Source organism: Macrobrachium rosenbergii, chromosome 4, assembly GCF_040412425.1.
Source record: "Macrobrachium rosenbergii isolate ZJJX-2024 chromosome 4, ASM4041242v1, whole genome shotgun sequence".
NCBI lineage: Eukaryota > Metazoa > Arthropoda > Malacostraca > Decapoda > Palaemonidae > Macrobrachium > Macrobrachium rosenbergii.
In genome coordinates, this window is record NC_089744.1 from 3334497 (window position 1) to 3357500 (window position 23004).

Below are 23004 nucleotides of genomic sequence, written 5' to 3' on the forward strand. Positions count from 1 at the left end.
AATTAAAAAACCCCTCCATACAGGAAGGAAAGGAAAGGTCAACAGCAGGAGTTTTTTCAGTGGTGTAGAAGTTTCCTTGTAGTGGCATGCACAGAAATAAAGACGTATAACTTCAGTGATGGTGTCCTGTCAAAGTTAAACTGTCTCTGTCCAAAAAATGCTCTCTCATCAGAATTCAGAGAAAGAATCCCTTCCTTATTCCCTCTTGCATCTGAGCTCCCTCTGACTGTACCCCCAGATGACCAATCACTACTTCAAAAGCTGGATGATCAATGGAGAATGTTTCTCATATTGCAACATGAACTTAAACATCTCGCTAATGAGTCACCTGATAAGTTCTGGGGAGAAGTGTCCCAAAGAGAGTCTAGTTTATCAGACCTAGCCAATTTTGCTCTAACTGCTCTTTGCTTGCCGCACTCTAATGCTGAATGCGAACGAGTGTTCAGTAAAGTTAACCTCTGTAAAACTAAACAAAGAAACAGACTGAAAACAAGGACAGTTGCATCAAAGGTTCAGGAGGGTCATGTGTTCATTTTACTGCTGCAAATGATATGTTTTCCCAGAGTAAATAATCACGCACAGTTATTCCAGATCATCAGAGAACATGAATTTGATTTGGAAGAAGATTCTTAAAGATATACTTTACAATTATTATTGTTATTAATTTCTTTATCATGGGATAAGTATCAGTACCAGTCATGTTTAATTATATATATTTATTTTAAATTACTACTCAGTGGTGCTATTTTGATTTTCGATGTTTTTGGGTGTTTAAAGATATGTATGAGTGGACCTATCAACTCACATATCTTCGTGTTAATTCGTTATCAGTTTAGTTTACATTATGGAAAGAAGTGACGTTCTAAGTTGTATACTTTTGTTTTTATCACAGTGTTAATACAATGTAGTAATAATTCGTTCATAACAATTGTTCATAACAACTAATTATTCATAATTCCATTTTTTTCGTTTTTGTAGAGAGAAATGTTTCATTTGTATTTTTTTCTTAATTATGTAAATTGCAAGATATTAATGACTACAAAGAAATCTCATACATATATTCATTATTTTGTTAAATTATAAAAATGTGTTAAATATCAGAAACAGTGAAAGATAATAATTACGATAAAATCTACAATTTTGTACGATATTTTTACTGAAAAACCCATAATTTTGAGGAGCCAGTACGATCATTCCAATCCGAGAGTGTGGCCACACTGTTCCCTAGTACGGTAGTACCCTACCTAGCCTCCAGTGTCATTGCGTGCTGCGTTAAGTTTTGGGGTAGGGGAGGGTCGGGTAATGTCGGGTAACGAGAGTGGAAATTCTATAGCGGTGGTGTGGAATTATGACATCACTAAGTACCGGTATTTGTGGGATAATCGTCTGGCCCAATGCTCATGCTCAAGTTAAGTATACCTTAGTTTTACCAGACCACTGAGCTGATTAACAGCTCTCCTAGGGCTGGCAGATTATCTGGGTATGAACCTGCCGACGCCAAGCAGTATCCTCCATATAACGTTTGATATCGCAAGTTCGTCGCGTGTTTAGGTCAACCAGAAATGTGGCCTCCGGTGTGGAAGATTTGAAGCGCAAGACGATCGTGTGCAGAAGTGGCGTCTTCATTTTACTGTGTGGAAAAAACGTCCACATTCTTTTTAGGAGTTTATTGTGGTTAGATATATTAGATTCTTATGCGATTCATTGACCTGTGTTCTCGGTCATTGCACATTTATATATATTTTTTTATGTAATAATTGTTGGATAAAGAGCCATCAAAGACTGGCTGTTTATACCGAATCGTGAAGCGGGAGAAGTCGATCGAGTGTGTCATGGTTGACCCGTCGAATAGAGACGACGACAGAGTGACAGCTTTAGGTTTCCATTAAATCAAGGTCACTTAAATTGTTTTAGGCTAATAAATGTAAAAATTGATTGTGATTAACTTAATGAGGGAAGTTTACGGGAAATCATCTTTAGACTGTGAAGGACAGCATGTATTGTTTTACATACGTGAGATTTTACATATGCGTGGAAGCCACAGGTGTGTAAATGTGGCAACGTTGGGTCACCAACTTAGAAGCTTAGCAACTCCTGTAGTGGGAGGCACAAGTCACGCGTTCCTGGCCTTCGGAAGGTCAAGCCTGAAGTCTATAGTGATAGAGTAAAGGAGAAGGATGAATTAGCCAGAAAAGAGACCGACTGGCCTATGGGAAGAGGAAGCATCAAAGAAATGCATGCCGCGAGGTCCAAGATCTGGCAAGGCCTTCTTGCTCCAACAGAGGCATAGATGAGGTTAGTGAGACATTATCCTTACATTAAATTGTGTATTCTTTTAAATTGTTTCAAGTTATATTCTACTTCTAAAGAGAGTAGTTAGTCCCAAATTACAGCAAGTCTGTTAGGCCTAAGCATTATACCTGCAGTAGTAATAGAATGTGACTACAGCTTCAGGAAAAACACCGCATACCCACAAATGCCAGTATTTACGTGCATGTGTTTATGTATGTTTTTGTGAGCTAAGATAATGCAGCAGGCCTAGTATATAAAACTAACACCAGTTTACAGTTCCAATTTTTCATTAAGTTTTGTTTGATTAAGTCATTACTTTTAAAAAAATCATACTGCACTGGATGTATAGAGGTTAGGCATATACCTACATCCTGTAGTTTTGCGTAGGTAGTCCGGCAAAATACAGCAGTACATCACAATCATTGGTCGTGTAAAGGATCATATATATATATATATATATATATATATATATATATATATATATATATATATATATATATTATGGTCATTAATCATTAACTGCTGTTTCGATGAGCAACATTGCTCGGCCGCCTGGTGTCAACAAACCAACCATGTACAGGTGGGAAAGACATGTGAGTATGTTAAATAGCAAATAAAAACCAAAGCTGTAATTAGTCATATTAAATCAGTATGAGAGTCACTCTGTCCTGAGTGTCAGAAATGTTTGTTCTTTGACAGGAAGTAGAGAGAGAGAGAGAGAGAGAGAGAGAGAGAGAGAGAGAGAGAGAGAGAGAGAGAGAGAGAGAGAGTTGTCTTTGTATTTTTTAGATATATATATATATGGGTAATTTTCTTATATATTATATATATATATATATATATATATATATATATATATATATATATATATATATATATATTGCATTTATTTATTTCTTAAATCAAAATATCGGAAATGGGTGAGGGCAGATGATTTACAGAATATACAAAGAATAAATAGCTTATGATACCCTTCACGGATAGTTTTATTCATAACACTCATACAAAATTTTACGTCCATCGGTAATTAATTTATAGGATAACAGTGTACTTTTATAGGGCTATGTTTACAAGTATCTCTTAGATGAAAATAATAATTGTTACAAATACCAAAAGCCTTCGGCGTATATCAGTAACATCCTTTAATTTGGTAACATCTGCTATCACGCAGTTAAACGAAAAATACAGTTTGGAAATGGCGGGAAATGCCCCAAGCACACACCTCAGTAGTTGTTCAGGTAGGTGGTTTCGTGTACTTAAGATGAAGTTGCTGGAGTGAGGAACGATTCCACCTATTGATTAGCGCCATTGATTGATTGATTGCCAATGGTTTTGAAAAGTTGGTTAATCTGTGCTTCTTTTCACCTTCATTTATTTTGCAATGGTTGTTTTACCGAACTAAAATAAGTTCTGCTGATTATTAAAAGGAAACGTTATATTATCCCCTGAAATAAAAACATAATACACATCTCCCTAAAAATGGTAAAAAAAAAAAAAAGGAAAATATGAATGAAGTCAGGAGTTTTCCGCGATGCTGCAGTATTGTGTTTCTTAAATGAGGTTCACCTGAATACGGAGGTGACAGGGAATGCCTGCTTTCTCGTCGGTTTACTTGAATCACTAGACAATGATAATTACCGTCTGATATTGTCAAGCGTGTTCACCATTCTAAATTTAACACAAAGACTTTCTCAGAGCTATGCAGACTGGTATTTCATATTGATTTCACGAAAAGTAAGTATACCTAGCAACGGGACCTACAGCTTATTGTGGAATCAGAACCATAATATACCGAGAAATGAATTTCTATCACGAGCAGTAAATTCCTCTAATTCTTCATTGGCCCGCCGGAGAATCGAACGCGGGCCCAGCACAGTGCTAGCCGAGAACGATAACGACCCGTCCAATGAGGAACTATATTGATTTCAGGAAATTTTATTAAATTTTAATAGCCATAAAATCGATTTCATTGCAATCCTTTACGCATTCGGAGGGATGACAAGTAGTGACTGCACTCTACAAGACCAGAATATGCCTATGTTCAACTTGAAGTTACGGTATGATAGGCTGTACGAGTCATATATTGGATATAGTTTCCTGAAAAATTTCTTAATGACATTATCTCCTTTCGAAACAACAGGATCATAAAAAATGACATTAGACCTATAATATCCTATGTCTGTATGACGTTTGGATTATATAGGCCTATCTTATATTCAGCCGTTTTATTGTGGTTTATTTTTTTTTTTTTTTTGCTGCTGCTATGGTGTTTGTAGTGTCTTCGGAAAATTTTCATGTGGTAACCTAACATTTGCAGAAAAAACATAGACCTATTCATAAAATACTGGTATAAAGAATTATCTGCCTACTCTTGTTAATTGAAATTTAGTAATTTGTTTTAATTAAAAGTAATCGAGATCTTTATGAATACAATCTACGCTAGAATATTCTTCTAACAAGAGAGAGAGAGAGAGAGAGAGAGAGAGAGAGAGAGAGAGAGAGAGAGAGAGAGAAATTTACTGACTCCTATGTATCCTTTTGCCCAGCAGGGTACCCTACAAGAATGCCTCCAAAACCAAGTGATTCATGGGCTACTCGCAGACTTTTGGATCATCTCATACATAACTTTTTCAGCTATCATTTATTTTTTTCCGTATTTCGTTAAGTATCTTATGGTGCCTTCCTACCATAGCCTTCATTTTCATAGAAATGCTACAGCAGCCTTATATTCACTCTTCACGGTATTATAATTTGTTATCCCTTTTGTAAATATATTTTCAATAGAGTTCATTGAGAGCAGTTTGATAGTTGTGTGTAAGGCTGAGACAGTCCTATGATTGATCTGTGTGTGCCATCGGCTACGTGCCCACAAGTTTTACTTTTATGCTCTGTGGTATAAGTGTGTTACAATTACCATGGCCATCCACGCATGTATGTGTATGTGAATTTGCTTACACGTGTACACTCCACTTTATGCATATACATTATATATCGTGGAGTTGAAACTTGTATATTAATTATAAGCTACTCTGTTTCCAACAGATATGGGTAGACAATTGTTTGCGATAAGAAATTGACTTGTAGGTCCATGCCCTGTCAGTCTCAAAATATAAGAATTTGATGTGTAGGCCTATTCCCTGTCATTGCCTCAAAATATAAGAAATTGACGTGTATGTCTATGCCCTGGCATTGCCTCAAAATATAAGAGATTGACGTGTAGGCCTATGCCGTGTCATTGCTTCAAAATATAAAACAATTGAAATGTAGATTTATGTCCTGTCATTGCCTCAAAATAAAAGAAATTGACGTGTATGGCTATGCCCTGTCATTGCCTCAAGATATAAGAAATTGACATGTAGGCCTAATCTCTCAATGGTACAGCATCAACATTTGACATGGCTGCATAAGTCTGTGCTTCATTTCAGGGTAATGTGGTCTATGTGGGATCGTTTATTTAGGCCAACATCAATTTAAAAAAAGCAAGATCCTTTTGTATTTAGGGTGCGCATGATAAAAAAATGCAGACAAAATGATCCAAGATCTTTATAATATATAACTTTATATTATTTTTGTTTTCTTATTTTATATATTAAGTAAATAAAAAAATGTAAATGAAAATAAAAAACAAAAACTAAAAATCAATAAAATAATAGAAATAAATGGGAGATATCGGTTGCATATTTCACAACTCCGGGAACTCATATCTGTGGTGTCATGATTCATGCGCGAAACGCAACATTACCAAACGGAATGAAATCCGTACTGGTAACCGTTTGGACTGTTAACTAGTGTGACGTCATTCCCCTTTCGAGAGCTAAACAATCACTGGCGTGCAGTGTTTGGGGCTTAGCTGCAAAGCTAGGTGGACTCTGCTATACAAAATGCGCGTTTATCATGCTTGGCAAATCGTATTTGGTGCTGCTCTTCAAATCACGCCGGAAAGAACACCCACAGCCCAATCCGTTCGCGCTGTATAACTATTGCCTGATGGGACATGCAGTGCAACGTTATCTGTATGCAAGTCGATTGCGTTCATTTTCATTCCTTCGCTCTTTGGTGCTCTGGCGGTTTCATTAGGTGATATAGGCCTGTAGAACTATTGTAATTCTTAACTTGATACGTACGTTAGATATTCTTCCGAGGCAACCCTATATTTTCGGTGTTATGAAAATCACTATTGAAACTAAACAGCTATAGGGGAGCGTAAGTTATTGTAAAGTGTATTCCAGTGCCGGTTTAACGTACTGAAGTAGAATTAAACTTTTCTCTTGAATAATTTCGTGTTTTCAAATGATATTTCTTTACTATCTATGCGCCAGAGCTAATTGAATGAGATCCCATAAAAAAACGGCATGGCCAAGGTCTGGGGTCAGATTTCTCCACACACGTAAGGGGTGGCGCCAGGAAGTTGTAGTCTCCCGGTTCCTCACCAAATCTCGAAGGGTGAGGCTTGCTAGGCCCGCGCCATTTTTCTTGACCCCAGTAGACACTGGTATCCATTAAATGTATATGTGTATATAACATATATGTATCTATAAACACACACAAATTATGTTCTTCTCGTCCCTTGTACTGACAATAGTTCTTCTCATCTCCTGTGTTAATTTGATTTTATACTTCTCGAAACTGTCTTACATACACACACACACACACACACACACACACACACACACACACACATATATATATATATATATATATATATATATATATATATATATAAAGAGTTTTGCATGTGCAGTATCGAGTAAATTAATATTGATAAAAGTCATTGTTTTCCTTAGTTGTTTCGAACAGAATGCTTTACATTCGTTAAAGACCTGCACGTAGGCCTAGTTATAAAAAAAGTATACCACAGTCTGCTTACGGAGGTTCGACGGTTGGCCTACACACCTTGGCATATAGTATGCAAAGTTTTCTTGCATACTCTAAACAAGTGACGAGAGCTGTTTGTGTGGTCCGTAGTTTTGCAGTCAGAGGACCTGGATGACTTGTAGATCAAATCGTAAACAACCAGTCACATATGTTACGTAAAAGTTACAGTGGTTTACCTTAAATTTTGTATATGTTTTCTATTAGATGAGACAAAGAAAACTGCAGTGTTCTTAGTGTCGTGCCTAAATTATTCTCTAGCACAGTAGTTAAAAGTTATAAGCTATATAAGAATATTAAATGAATGTTTGACACTTACCAGTCCATCCCACACGTTATTACCTCCCTGAAACGTCTTCGTGTCGTCAAGACAAAAGCCGCCCGAAGGAAGCACTCCCTTGGTGAGACAGGCCAGTTTGTTGGTCAGCTGTTGTATGATTCCGTCTTTCTCCTTCAGCAGTTCATTCTTCTCCCGAATTTCTAGTGCGTCCTGTGGAGTTCCGGATATAAACAAATTAATAAGTAACGAAATTTACTGATATTTTTTAATGTAAGACGCTTTTGCTGTAGTGGTTCCATATGTTACATTAACCATTATGGTAGGGCACGGTTGGCTCGGTTCAAAATTGCGATGGAATCCCACGAGGCTTGCAAAAGGCAGTATTAGCAAAGGGACCCCAAATTACAATCTGTAATCTCGGTATCATCTCTGATAATGTTTAGGCCAAAGTAGCAAGAGCATCTTGAAGGGTAAGAACAATGTACTATGGGGATTGTTGTACGTAAAGGAAAATTTTGCTTTGGATTGTTATATCATTTGATTATAACTAAATCCTAGAGACCTGCATGAGTAAAGTATTGTTTTGTGTCTTAATTGCCAACAGTATCAAAGTAGGGGTGGCTTGTATCAAATATCACGGAAAAATTCACATAAAAGCATATGGTATCAATATAATACAGTATGAACAAACTCAAGTTTGTTTTAGGGAAATAACCAGTTGTGGTGGCATGTTTAAAGTATGATTTAATGCTAAAAACCGGTTTATTTTTTAAAAATCTTCTTTGTCCTATACTAAACCTTTTAAAATTAGTAAGTAGTCGAGTTGATATTCTTTGACTTCACAGTATTAATGAATTACAAATCTCACTATCTCTAAAGATATTCATTGTTAATTCACAATCGTACTGAACATTGGAAATACTCACCAGCGGATTTCGAGAATGGTTACCTAATGACTTAACTGAAGCTAAAGAGAAAATTATTATTCCAGCAGCTAGAAGGCTCAGTATTAAGCGATTCTGAAATAAGGAAAATGTCGTCGTTAGTTTAGCCATGGGGAACAACGACAAATACTAGGTTTCAGATCTAGAATGAGAGATGAGCCTCAAGTTTTCACTGGTGCTCCGATTTGGACATTAAAAGGACTCCTGGTGGACTTACCACTTAGAGCCACTCATATCACAAACCTAAGATGCAATTGGAATGCCTGAATATTGTGCGCATTTTCTGTACATGTGAAGATCGATGGTGATGTTTGTCCGTCGAAGGACATATTCTGATATTGGAGGGTTTTAATGCAAGGTCTTGCATGTTACATGACAGCAAGTACTTGTAGACTACTTTTGTAATGTTGCCAGTATTACTGATACTTTTTATGCTCTTTACTTGCTATGTTTGGATTTGGAGTCCTTTGCTTTGCTATGATTATAATAAGGGTCCTTGGTATAACATGAAAGTTCATTGTTGTAAGTCTGAAAATGAAGCTCTAATCAACCTCGCTTTGATTTTTTATTTAAAATATCTTGGATTCTCAAACCCACATCGTGGTGGCCCTTGTAGGAAGTTAATGCTGCCAGTCCCCGTCATGCAATGCACTTCAGGCATTACTAAAGGCTGTTTCCAGCATCCTTCCAGCCCCTAGCTTCACCTACATTTTACCTCCACCCCTGCGTCTTCTTCAGTCTTGCTGTCCAACCTCTCTAACTATAATTTATTAGTGCAGTTGTATGGTTTTCTTCCGGTCTCACCTTTATGTCCTTATCTTGCTGCCCAACCTCTCCAACACCCTCTTTTCAATGACTTAAGCATTAGATGGCTGATAGTACCTCATTCATCATCGTGGCAGTGTGTGGAAGTATCTTTTAGCCTGGCAAAATGAAAAACCCAGGTACCAGCTTTATGTGACCAGCTAATTTCTGTTTGTAACTGCCTCTATCAAGTTTCTAAGGCTCTGGTATACTGTCCTAAACACAGTGATCTGGTATCTCATAGGCCAGAGGAGGGCTATGCCAGCTCCAAATACTAACCATACTGATGGGTTTTTTCTTTTTTTTAGATTGGCTGTTCTATGAAGGTTGACTAACCTTAGTTGGACCTTGATGGAAGATGACTGGGTAGAGCAGAGTTGTCCTGGTTGCTGCAAGATTAGGCTCAGGCTTAGTTGGAGAGTGTTTGAGTTGAATGTCCTGGTTGTCATCAGGTCTGTGTTATGCATAGTGTGGGGACATTGGGAAAGAAGTGTTGTGCTGGTTGTTGTGGGAGCTCTGGAATTAAAGGAAATGCAGCACATGCATCATAAGGGCATACTAAGTCATTGTTCTTGGCCAGAAAGATTGATCTTAACATCACTAGGGAAGCTGTACAGCAGGTAGTCAACTAAGGATGAAAATGAGTGTTATAAAATGAAAATGTGTGTTATAAAACAAGGCAGTCAGCTATGAGCATTCATTTGAGGGAGATGGGTGGGGATGTTGTGCAAGAGGTCTGAGAAAAGACAGACCTTAATACATGGGGTGTCACATAGAGAATGATGTCATGGATATGTACAGTGAGACTTTGTTTTATAGAGTAAAAAATACAATGTTCTGTGCTCTTTTCTTCATCGTCTTCTAACCCCAACCCAAAAATATGTAGACAAGGAACACTAGGGGTGTTTTAGGTTCATAAGGAACTGTGGAAGTACCAGATGGTGACAAGTAGTTGTAAGATATCTTCCCTAACAAGTTTAGAGTAAAGTTTGAGGTGAATTCAGCATCACAAATCATGGGAGAGGTCCTCAAAATGAGTTTCGGGGAGGTGGAAGGAGTGGAGTATAGCACTAGCTTGTATGTAGACAATATATTCATTGCTAAAATGGTTGTGAGAACTGAGGGTGTCAGAACATTTAAAGAATTTTGTAATAACTGTGAAACCACCAGATCCAGTTGAGTAGGGGAACTGCTTCTGAGACTCTGAAGAGGGATGAAGTGGGCAAATATACTTCCTGAGAGAGAATAAGTTTTGTAATTACAAGATAGCCTGAGTAGGAAGAATTTGTTTTTAGTGTGTAGAATTGGTGGGCCACAGCCTTTATGGATGCGTGACTCCAGAACATTATGTACCTACGTCAAGGGGAGAGCAAGAATGAAATGGAAAATTGTGATGATGCAGTATATATATATATATAGTGGAGAATTTAAAAAGGGAAGACCCAGTGTGAGGGAGCTGAGGCATGCCAGACATAAAAGGCTTTGTCTGGTGCCATGCAGGCCACATAGTTATAGGTTTGGCTCTAGAGATAAGAGGTATAGTGGTAAAGGATTCTGTGTGGCTGAGGAAATATAACTGTGACCAATTTGGTGCTGCAGAACTGAATGCTGTGTTGAAAGGTGTCCACTTGGTTTTGAAATGATTTAAAGCTGTTGAAACATCTCAGCCACAGTAGTTGGGTGAGTGAAAATTGTGAGTACTATCGAGAACAGAGTTTGAACAAAGGGAACATTGGAAATGACCATCAAGCAACATTTGGGAATCTTAGAACTGACTGGAGACTTCTGGCTTAAGCTACATGTTCACTGACCAGACTAAAAAAAGGCCTGGTTAGTAAAGCTGGAAGAACCAGAGGAAAAGGTATCCATGGCATATGTGGGAGCCCTGGATTTGAAAGAAATGCATTGCATGTATCTTTGGGAGTGGATAAGACATTTTCAGTTAAAAAGATTGACTTTGATGGTAATAGAGAAGCTGTATAGCAGGTGACAGAATAAGGGAGAGTGTCAGTCAGTCAACTCATTCTTGTGTATACCTGACAGGAGAGATTTGGGTAGAAGAAAATTGGGAGAAATTAGCCATCAGTATGATCAGAAAGGGCTGTGTCATTTTAGAATGATCGTGGGTCAGGGCAAGTGGTTACAATGGAGGAAGCTGATATTAGAGACTGCAGTTTGAATTGAAGGGGTGCAGAATGTAATTTCCATAGAGGTGGGCTCTGTAGATGAGCTGTTTTGAAAATCTGAAGATGGTCGACATACTGAATATCAAACACTTCTTTAGGGCCACATATAGACCAAGTGGAAACTGGAATGTGGAGAGGTACCATAGTCGAGGCCATACCCAAATAGGACGATCTCTGTAACAGTCAGAAGTCTGGTACAAAGTACCACGCAGGTCTGGGTGGGATGAAGGATTTGTGCTACAGAGAGCAGTATGAGAGGTGATACCGAAGTTCAGTGCTGATATTGAGGAAAATGTTTAGGTGAAACCAAATGTGCGGTGTACATTTCAGTGGAGTCACTTTTTTACCAGTTGAGGATGTTTTAAACTTTTTACAAAATAAATTGCAAGACTGTAATGAACAGTTATTTATGAGTGCACCGTACTGTCTACTGTAACTCATCATTTTTTTTCTTGTTTGCAGGTAGGAGGGTTGAATGGAAAGTGATGTCCTGGCCATGGCACAAGGAATTTGATAATGCTGCTTTGATCTGGTATCATCAACAATATTTGACATGTAGAATGGATGCAACTGAAAATGGCTGATTAAAAGGTAGTGGGGTTGCAAGGCCTTGCTGAGTTAAAGGCCTCCCAAGGATGGGTCTTCACTTTCAAACTTTGGTGTGGACTTACTAACCGAAAGGCTCATGGTGTACCATTGGTATCAGCAAGCTTTGGAAGAAGTTCTTAGATTTGGTCGACAACTAGTTGCTTTTAGGATAGCAAATCTGTGATGCTGACTAAACCAGGTGTTTTTAATGCTCTGTGCCTACTAAAACCTTGGCAGACAAGTCAGAGAAAAAACTACCTAGTAGAAGCTTAGCAAGGAATGTTTGTCTGCTATGTGCTCTGTGAATGCTGTAGGTACTCAGAGGTTGAAACCATCGGGTCATCCAGTTGCCCCATCTTCTGAGTTGTAACCACAGCCCATTAAATCTGCTATCGTTGTTCCACTGTCACACCCATGGCCCAATTCTTCTGTCATACCAGAGTTAGACATCTCACTTGGTCTTAAGACACACTCTGATGACATAACTCCTTCATCTCTTCCTACACCAGCAATTGCCAATATAAGGCCACTTGGAAGCAACGAGGAGGCTCATTGCCTCCTCAGTACTACTAGCAACATAGTTATGGCCTTTAAGTAAGCACACCGAGATGTACGCTTTGGTAAGTGTTGAAATGGCTTTCCTAGTCTCTTGTAATGAGAGAGAGAGAGAGAGAGGGAGATTAACACCATACAGCACAGTTGTTTAGGTTTCACTGTGTACTGTTTCTTTTTCAATCAGTATTGTAGAGTAAATTGTACACTATGTATAGCACAGCACTTATGCCAGGGAAATAACACTATCTGTAATACACGTATTGTTCCGAACACAGAAACTGACTTCAAAGAATATGTAAGTTACATACCCGTAATATGGTCATTGTGCTTTAAATTTCTTGTTACACTTGTACACACTCATGATTTCATTATACAGTTACATGCATTGATACAATACAGTGCCCTTGAATGGTTTGAATTTGACAACATTAATTACTTGATTATGAAAACATAGCTAAGATAGGTTAGGCTGCTGTAATGAAGCTCTTGCATGGCGTAGTTTGCTTGTTAGTGTCGTATTTTTTTTATTATTTTGTGTTTAAAATATGTTTATCATTGAAATTCAACATACGTATTTCATATTTCTCTGGATTCTGTGAAATTTCTCAAGGTAATGTACGAGTATATTTTCACAGGTAGCCTAAAATATGGTTGGTTTTTCTGGTAGCCTAAAGGTAGCGTGGTCAAGGCTAACCTATTAGCATTCCTATGTATGTACTTAGGCCGTATTCACACTCCACTTTGATGTATTAGTATGAATAATATATATATATATATATATATATATATATATATATATATATATATATATATATATATATATATATATATATATATATATATTTGGATGCATTAGTATAATAAAAAAAAAGTTACTGTATATATCTGTGTATATATATCACATACACAATTGTTCTGTGCATTAGTAGAATTACCAAAAGGACCTCATTCAAAGTGGATAGTATCTAATGGAGTATTTATTCAGAAAAAGTTTCAAGCTCTCTTGGACAAACAGTCCACATTATCAAGTATCCGTACAATGAGCGGACGCGTAGTCCAGCTGTATTTATATCTGTGCGCTGGGTACTTTTAATCCTGTAATCGCCTAGCTCCTCCTGTGTGACGCCCCCCCCCCTCGTGATCTTGGTCTTTCTCTGCTCCCTTCTTCTTCCAGGTGTCCGTTTTCCGTGCGTTCTCTTGCGCTTTACCTTCGTTTCTTTGCTACGATTTTTCTAGATATGCTGTCTTCAAAGCCGTTTCCGGTGTTCCATGCCATTGTGTTGTTGGCGCAAGTTATGAAGGCGTTCTCTACAACCTGTCTGGCCAATTTGTTGGTGTTCCTGTACAGAAAACTCATATTTTCCCAGTCTATTTTATGATCATTTTCCGAACAGTGTTTGGCAACTGCTGACGTCTGATTATAATGCCTTATGTTCTGCAGATGTTGCTTGCTTCGCTTTTTACATGATTTGCCAGTTTTGCCGTAGTACCCTTCTTCACAATCTAGACACTCTGCCATATATAACCCCCCTCTAATCTCTTCCTCCTCTACAGACTTTTTAATTGATAGGCAGCTACAAAAACACCATTAGGAATAAAATAGTTAGAAACAAAAAGTCGGTAGAGGGGGAAGAGATTAGAGGGGGGGGCCATATATGGCAGCGTGTCTAGACTGTGAAGAAGGGTACTATGGCGAAACTGGCAAATCATGTAAAGCGCGAAGCAAACAACATCTTCAGAACATAAGGCATTATAATCAGACGTCAGCAGTTGCCAAACACTGTTGGGAAAATGATCATAAAACAGACTGGGAAAATATGAGTTTTCTGTACAGGAACACCAACAAATTGGCCAGACTGGTTGTAGAGAACGCCTTCATAACTTGCGCCAACAACACAATGGCAGGGAACACCGGAAACGGCTTTGAAGACAGCATATCTAGAATAATCGTATACTCCACGGTAGCAAGGAAACGAAGGAAAAGCGCAAGAGAACGCACGGAAAACGGACACCTGGAAGAAGGGAGCAGGGAAAGACCAAGATCACGAGGGGGTGGGGGTCACACAGGAGGAGCTAGGCGATTATAGGATTAAAAGTACCCAGCACACAGATATAAATACAGCTGGACTACGCGTCCGCTCATTGTACTCAATTAGATACAATCCAGTTTGAATGAGGTCCTTTTAGTAACATATATATATATATATATATATATATATATATATATATATATATATATATATATATATATATATATATATATATATAAATATATATATATATATATAAAGTAATGTGACCACCAGCATTCAGCTTAACCACGTAATGTTGGGTAGAACGAAAGTCTGATATAAATTTCCGAGAACTAGGGGAATATCTACACAAAAAATGATGGACGACTTACATTGGTCAAGCTTCTTTGTAGTTTTTTGGATGATGGAATGAAGTCATCCATTCGTTGGAAATAATAACGGATATTTGCACCCTGGAAATTACTTAAAACAAATTCTTGCGGGTGCTTCCGGATTGCGTATTTACATGTGATTTAAGAAGTGATGAATTTGTGGGAAATCAGATTGCATTAACTAGGAGATATGAGAGGAAATTACCGAATGATAAAACTTCCTTTACAGTTTTTGTATAAGGAGGAAATGGTTTTTCGTTTTTTAATGTAAAAGGAATTTTTTTATGTAACCATTTTGTCTTTGCTGCTATGCGTATCATTTCAGTAAACTTTATACCCTGTAAATTTCCTAAAACAATTGACATCTGTATTATTTTACTATAAATATGGAGGTCTTGGAATCTTTGCGGACATTTGAGTTCTTGGCGTGAGTATGGGAGAGTAATATTCAAGAACTTTGTTACGATAAACTAGAGGTTTATGAAAGCATGCCTCTTTTTGTTCTTTCGTTCACTGCGTCAGTATAGGCATCAGGGCCATCTTTTATGAGGTGGTATCTTGGCTGGAAACTGGAGGATTTCCAGCTTTTAACTCACCGGGTTGGTATACAGGGAAAAGAAAATGACTGTGCCGTGGCCAGCCTCTGGATTCTACCTTGCATGAACCAAGGAGATTTTGTCTTGATAGGCTTCGAGGAACTGGCAAAGAAATCGGCAGTCATGCGAGAAAAGATGAATGCATCGGGGAGTTTCTGAGTAATAACAACTGAAAAATTTTGTCTGGAAGAGTTTCAACAATTTGAAGAGTTGACTTACTACGTTACTCATTGACCTGTACATCCTCGTTGGTCTAAAGATGATCTGTCAGCTCACTGCAGTGTGGTTGATTGAGAGTAGGTTGATTTATGGCCACGAGGATCAGAACGGGTGAAATCTGTAAGAAAACAAAATATCATATCGTAGGTCTAGTAGATTCTGGAATATAATGCTTTTTGTCTTCCATACATTTTAGCCTCTGTTTTCTTTAATCATAAACGAATGTTTTCGGTGTACATGAATGCTTAATTAAACCCTAGGAGGATGCCCGCCAAGAACAGCTAAATAACTGAAACCACACTGGCATTATTATTAAATATTTATATTGATGTGCAGGAAACACGTGCTGTTTAAGGATTTGTTTCTCAAGTTAACTTTGGTGTTTTTGTCGCTGATATTTATTATGTGCAAAACAGTTGCTTCGTTTCTCTTGACTCGGTTGTTTCTAAGTCAGTCCCCGTTATACATATAAAGATAAAAGATAAAATACTTGGATCTAAAGTCCATAGTGACTTTTAAATTACTCAAAAAGAAATGTGAGGAAAAGAGTGAGGCCTAACCCCGAGGGAAACGGTAAACTGCGAGGTGAAAAAAAAAAAGAGTATGAATCGGGGAAGACAGAAGCAAAGAAAAAGTACCAGGGTTCAGCGGTAATTGAAAGAAACTCGCGCCTCGGCGAGCAGCTGAATTCGGCAGCCGAAGTGTACAGCAAGATCACATGCAAGAGAACGGTGACTTGCACAATGTATGAAGCGGGGTTTGATGCATTGCTGATGAATCTCCCGTATACTGTAGGTATATGGGAATTTTTGCTGCTTGGGTTCATCCGTGATTCAGCGGGTTAAGCATGAACGTGGCATAGACTGGTGTGTCGTTTTTCCTTTGGGGAAAAACGTTTTCTAGAAAAAAGTGCCACTTCAGCTGCTGAATCATGGATGAGCCCATGCAATAAAATTTCCATATTCCAATGCAGAAGACTTATCAGCAGTGCATCAAGCCCCCTTCATACATTATGCAGTTCATTGTTATCTTGTATGTGATGTTATGTTATGTGTGTGTGTGTGTATGTGTGTGTGTGAGTGTCTGGGGCGCTGGTGGTTATGTTTGTATGTATGCGTAAATTTATCGAAAGCAACTGCTTTAGTGGCATCTGGAAGTTTTTGCAGGAATCAAAGTATCATTTGATTTTTTTCCGATTCTCATGCATCGGTTTCTAGTGACAAAACACGCTTATTTCTTCCACTTATTATAGTCTTTTTGATACAATAGTCAGTCTCTTTCAGCATTGCAGTAGCGACTACCGCCCTTCGCTTTGTCATAATTGCCACTTGAAGGCTGAAGCAGACTGATTGGCAATGGTTTGCAAAGTTGGTCAGTTTTAACGTTCTTTGATTTTAAGTTTTTAGCCATGAGTATTTTTACACTGCAGAATTGGAAGGTTTCATTACCTTCCAAAAGAAAGATATTTCTGAATTTATGTCAAAATTATAAGGCATAGGAAAACAATATAAAATATATATATATATATATATATATATATATATATATATATATATATATATATATATATATATATGTATTTATATAATATATATATATATATATATATATATATATATATATATATATATATATATATATATATATATATATATATATATATATATAATGAGAATTGAGCAGAGCGGTCTAGTACCTTTGATAACACTGGTGCACCCGAGAACACGTTGTGACCAGATGAACAGCTGTGTATGAAATAAAGCATAATGATAATAACCGACTGGTATTGTCAAATGTGTTTACCGCTCTAGGTCCAAAAGCAAAGACTATTTGTGGGCTGTGCAATCTGGTATATTTATTTAATTATTTTTTTAGGCAGTTTCACCACATGTTAATACATTCACAAAGTCAAATGCATTGCAGTCGTTTACACATTGTTCTGTCGTCGATAATACATGTAATAATCGGAAGCTTCTGTTTCATTACAATCACGTTCAACTTTTTGTTTGCAAATATACCAGAGTTTTGGCTTTTGTGGTATTTTTGACAACGCCTCACTTCCATTCTATGCCACACACACACACACACACACACACATGGTAACACACAACTTTGAAAGAGCATTTTTATCATCATGACACACACACACACACACAGTTGTCACACACACATGGTAAGCCTCACGCGCAATTAGCAAATCTGCTGGGGATTTTACTCTACAACTGGATTTATGACCTTTTGAAAGAGAATTTTTATCAATCATGAAGCTAAGTCTCAGGATTTACACCAAGTCCGAGAGAGTAGGGGCCCTAGTAATAAACAAAACGGCACCGCTCTTAGAGTTGGTGTTCTGTATTGGCTTGAGTTGTCACAGGTGAAAAATGTGATGTTTCATTTCCCCATTGACGAAGGACTTCTAGAAGTCACAAATATATATACCAACCAATCAACAAGCTCCATATCCCCACTCAGGCCGGTGTCGAGGTACGATGGAAACTCACGCTAAAAATTAGGGACATTGCTGATAAACAGACCAAATCTGATCCACACCTGACAGGTGTCATGGAGGGGATTTTACTGTAACAAACAGTCTGGATTTTATATATCTCTACTGACCTTTGTTTAAACAATTTACAAATTTCTTTTGATATTAAAGGAGAACTTTTCATATTATGGTTGTAACTTTCTTTTATCTAGATTCAATGTTCCTTTCCCATTAAGAGTCCCTTTTCCGATAGCATGCTAAGTCTCAGGATTTACATTTCTTATGTTGTTCAATTCTTTTTCCAGTGCTTTCCCGAGAGATATAAAAGTTGTCACAAGACTAGTATTTTATATAAACAAATTGTCTGGGAGTTCTTGGTACATTTTTCATTGTTGTATTGTTCTTAAAGGACATTGAAGATGAGGGATATCTTTCATACTATTATTATAGTACACAAAAAATTAAGGTTCTTTCTGGTTTTGATAAATAATATATCAGGATATTTCAATTTTTTGCCTATAATATATATCATATATATATATATATGCTCTTAAAAACATAGATGAAAACACTGACTTTTTAATATTGCTTTGTCCAGAATATATGTGATAAATGAATCACGTACAAAAGTGATAATATATATATATATATATATATATATATATATATATATATATATATATATATATATATATATATATATATATATATATATATATATATATATATATATATATATATATATATATATATATATATATATATATATATGTTACTTTAATTTCTATTTGCAAGGGAGTTGATTTCATGACTGTTCATTTAATTTTAATTTGAGTGTTAAATAATTGGGATTCAGTTACTTTTGTCAGTATATGTATATATATATATATATATATATATATATATATATATATAATGTATATATGTTTTATATATATTATTATATGCATTTATATATATATATATAAATATAATATATATATATATCCATTATTATATGCATTTATATATATATATATATAATATATATATATATATATTCTCATATATATTTCATTCGTCCCTTTAGCCCGTTAGATAAAAATGAAATTTAATGGCGGCTGGAGGAGACGCCATTAAGGGGGGGTGAACTTATGTAGGCCTGCCTCCCCCATATCACATGATTTTGGGGGGAAATGTGCCAACCTCTTAGCCCTTGCATCGTACGATATTTGTGGGGTTAGATAACCATTAGGGACAAAAGGACCAGTCGGGACCGTAAGTGGGCTACTATGCTGACCCTTAACCCTTAATGGACGGATTCAGCCTCAGTGTGAAGTAAAACAGTTTTGGGGAGGTGGGCGGATTGAGCTTCAGTGTGAAGCAGAATTATGCACCACTGTTATGGTAATAATGAATCGAAACAAAGGTGCCAATACTTCTATATGCTGTAAATTCACTCATGGCAACTTTTATACAGACGTGAGCATTAGGCAAGTATCAGTAATGCTTGTGACTTCAAGGAGGAATGTACTGCATTTCTCTCTCTCTCACATGAGTCTTTTTGTAAATTTGCTTGTAAATATATGAAGGGGTTGTTGTTTTTTGTTTTTGTCTTTTACGATAGTACTGTATGTTGGTTGTAAATGTAATTTTACAAAGAAAATTGCAAAGAAATATAAGAAAAATCATGTAAAAGTAAAAAAAAATTACTGAATCTTCCTTCTCATAAATTTGTGAATATTTTACAACAAATATGCAAAAAATTTGTTACTGCTTTTATTTCTCATCTGTTTTGATATTGTGTGAGCAGTAATAATAATTTTACAAAATACAATGAATTTATTTATTAGAAAAAACATATATAAGTTGGTAAAATTTACGATTGTCTTGTAAATGAGGTCCCACAAGGGGTTGTAAATAGTCATTTTGAACTTCTCATGGAAGGTAGGGAAAATTTTTTAGAATTTTTTTTATTTATTCAGTGTGAATGTACGTGTCATTCTCTTTCCATTGACGTGATTTTTTTGATATTTTTATTTTGCTGACCTCAAAGTTTCCCCGGTCTGGGGTGCTGCACATTGATAAATTATGCCGTCCCTTAAGGGTTAAGGACTTAGCTATAAGACCTGTTTTCCCTACGCCCTTGGCTGGCTATTGACTGCTTTCAGATCGACGATGTCCTGTACCCAACCCAAAAAAATCGGATGCGACGCCCCGCGACCTGGCCGCTCACAAGCTCTCCGTCACAGAACTCCAAAGGACCAAGTTGGTGCGGCCCTTTCTCTCTTTAAATTGGCATGGAATTCGTCTTTTGCAAGGAGCTCAATGCACAGAAGGAATAAGGTACGTCTGGAAACACTCAGTCTACTGCTGGTATCAGTCTCTCCTCGTGAATTTCTCTCCATTTTCAGTATTTCCAACTTGTCATTCTCCTAAACAAAGCCCCCTTTGTTCAGTCAGACCCAGCAAGCCCATTTGCCCCTCATGACTTGTCCCAAGCTCAAATTAAATTAGTTCAGTGATCATAATTAGACCATTCCTACCATAGTGTTACCATGTGCTAATTAAATCTAATTGATCAGTTCCTCCATCGTGCATAAGTAATTTCATGTGAGAGAAAACCATTGGTTTTGAATGCTAACCTGGAATTCTCTTCCAGAATCCTGTTATCTGTCTCTTCGAGCAGTCTGCCTCTGCCTTGTGAACCAAAAATAGCTTAGACGTTTAACTGCCATCCTGCCACATGCAAGAGTCTCCTGATTACGCAATCCCGGGGCACTAGACAGTTCCTCCCTTACTGAACAAGTTGTGTTAACAACCAAAATTCGTTTAATTAGTCTGCAGTAAAGTCAATTAAGTGTCGAACTATTTCAGGGGGTAGCCTTTTCAGATTCAGCGACCTGCTACACAGTGTCGAGCTTTTATTGCACCTTGTATGTGCTTGCATGCTACTAAGTCAGCCCTTAAATATTAATTTCTTGATTGCTTCATTTGTAAATAAATTCAGTTTAAAACATTTACTGGTTATAATTTACCAAGGCGACCTCCAATTCTCTGTTTACTTAGATGTGATATCAAGGTAAGTCAGTTTATTCATTACATTTATCGCTTACATTCTGAGTGCTTTGTGTTGGGCTTCAAGGCAGTTAATTAAAAAATCCATATTCAATCTTCCAACCGGCCTCAGAATGTAACAATATATATTTGTTTGGACTGGTGTGCTGCTCACATTCGATTGTCTGAACGCACAGATGCATCGCGACTTCGGTTACTACAGCATATTGAATACTGCAGCGTTTCAGTTCATTTATTTTAAGATTTCGTTTTTTTCCTTCTTCCTAAAAGTGACTTCATGAGGAACTTCCTTATGTAAGATATCCTCATTTTGGAACAGACTTCCAGATGAGGTTGAGAAAAGTACCCCTACTGCGCAGTTCTAGAACAGATTAGATAAACTGATTTACACACGCGTGATTCGTTTATTTTGTTTACTTTTTCTTTTTAAGCCCTTGTTTTATTTTTGTTCAAGTTCGTTGACTTTAATGTTAAAGAAGTTTTTCGGAAGACTGACATACCAGCGAACGGAAAGCTAGAACAGATCACGAACTAACGTTTAAGATATACTGTAAGCCGAGATCTTAGATCTTGCTGTAAGCTGCAGAAGTGCCCTTGGCCAACATCTCCTGAGTGCGACCGAATGGGGTGGAGAGCTTTTTCGAGAGCGATAGTATTAGTTGCAGTAACACAGCAGAAGTTCTTCTCTAGCATTCCCGTGGGGACATTACGTGATCTATTCAGCGTCCCCTCCTGTTCTTTACTGTACCTCCGTTCATATTCTCTTTCTAATATCTTTACTGTACCTCCGTTCATATTCTCTTTCTAATATCTTTACTGTACCTCCGTTCATATTCTCTTTCTAATATCTTTCTTTCTGCCCACCTTCGTCAATTGTTCCTTAGTGTAACCGCGAAGTTTTCCTCCTAACACATCTGTCAAACCTTTTTATTGTCAGTTCTCCTTTCACCGCTGAATGACCTATAGATGGCCTAAATCCTATATTCTATCTATCTGTCTATCTAATATTTCGCAATAGGAAATTCCAGAAAAATGGAATACCATTTTATTGTTCAGTTACACTATGTTAAAAGACGGCATGAACGTGACATCCTCGCCCCCCCCCAACAAAAAAAAAAAAAAAACGAATAAAGATTGAAATCCTCACAATACGGATCTTAGAAATAGAGAAAAACATTTCTATCTTCAAATCTCGAAAATATTTTACACACATGGATTACGCTGTTCTTGCTATAGTACGATTTATCGGTAAACCCCTTTTAACATAACACAGTATTCTTCTTTCAGTTGATAATGTTCCCTTAATGTCATGGCGATGCTTCACAATAAGGTTACTACGTTTCCATCAACTCGTCTCCCATAATCTGCTGGTATGGGAAGATACGTTTTTGACTGCGTGTATACTGTACAGTAGGGTGAACCAAGAGTAGGTGGGCAGTAGGTGGATTGGGTTTGTGTTAGGGTTATACTATAACGATGGTGTTTATTATAACTGCGGCATTTGTTATGTTAAAATTTATGACTAAATTTATTTAAATTTGAATTTTTTTTTTTCAGATAATCCGTAATGGCAAATAATTTAAACACTGATGCAGAAAATGGTATCATCTACTGTCCTACTATTAGTTCACCTTATATTTATATATATATATATATATATATATATATATATATATATATATATATATATATATATATATATATATATATATATATATAAAT

The 23004-nt window shown here is 36.9% G+C and overlaps 1 protein-coding gene and 1 long non-coding RNA gene across 4 annotated transcripts in view; one reads left to right on the forward strand and one right to left on the reverse strand.

The window, feature by feature from the left end:
• LOC136829792 (uncharacterized) overlaps positions 1-23004 on the reverse strand; it is a 42178-nt gene that overhangs the window by 5596 nt on the left and 13578 nt on the right. For 2 of the 3 annotated variants that reach the window (XM_067088729.1, XM_067088719.1), the window contains exons 2-4: positions 15741-15858; positions 8371-8463; positions 7484-7654 (exon numbers count right to left, since the gene is read on the reverse strand). In XM_067088729.1, coding sequence (XP_066944830.1) covers positions 7484-7654; positions 8371-8463; positions 15741-15764 — 288 coding nt within the window. In that variant the 5' untranslated portion in view covers positions 15765-15858. The remainder of the gene's footprint in view (positions 1-7483; positions 7655-8370; positions 8464-15740; positions 15859-23004) is intronic. The other variant, XM_067088737.1, reaches the window with a different exon arrangement.
• LOC136829802 (uncharacterized) lies at positions 696-20647 on the forward strand. The gene is made up of 3 exons (XR_010850493.1): positions 696-2295; positions 11841-12586; positions 20376-20647. It is a non-coding gene; the product is annotated as an uncharacterized lncRNA (long non-coding RNA).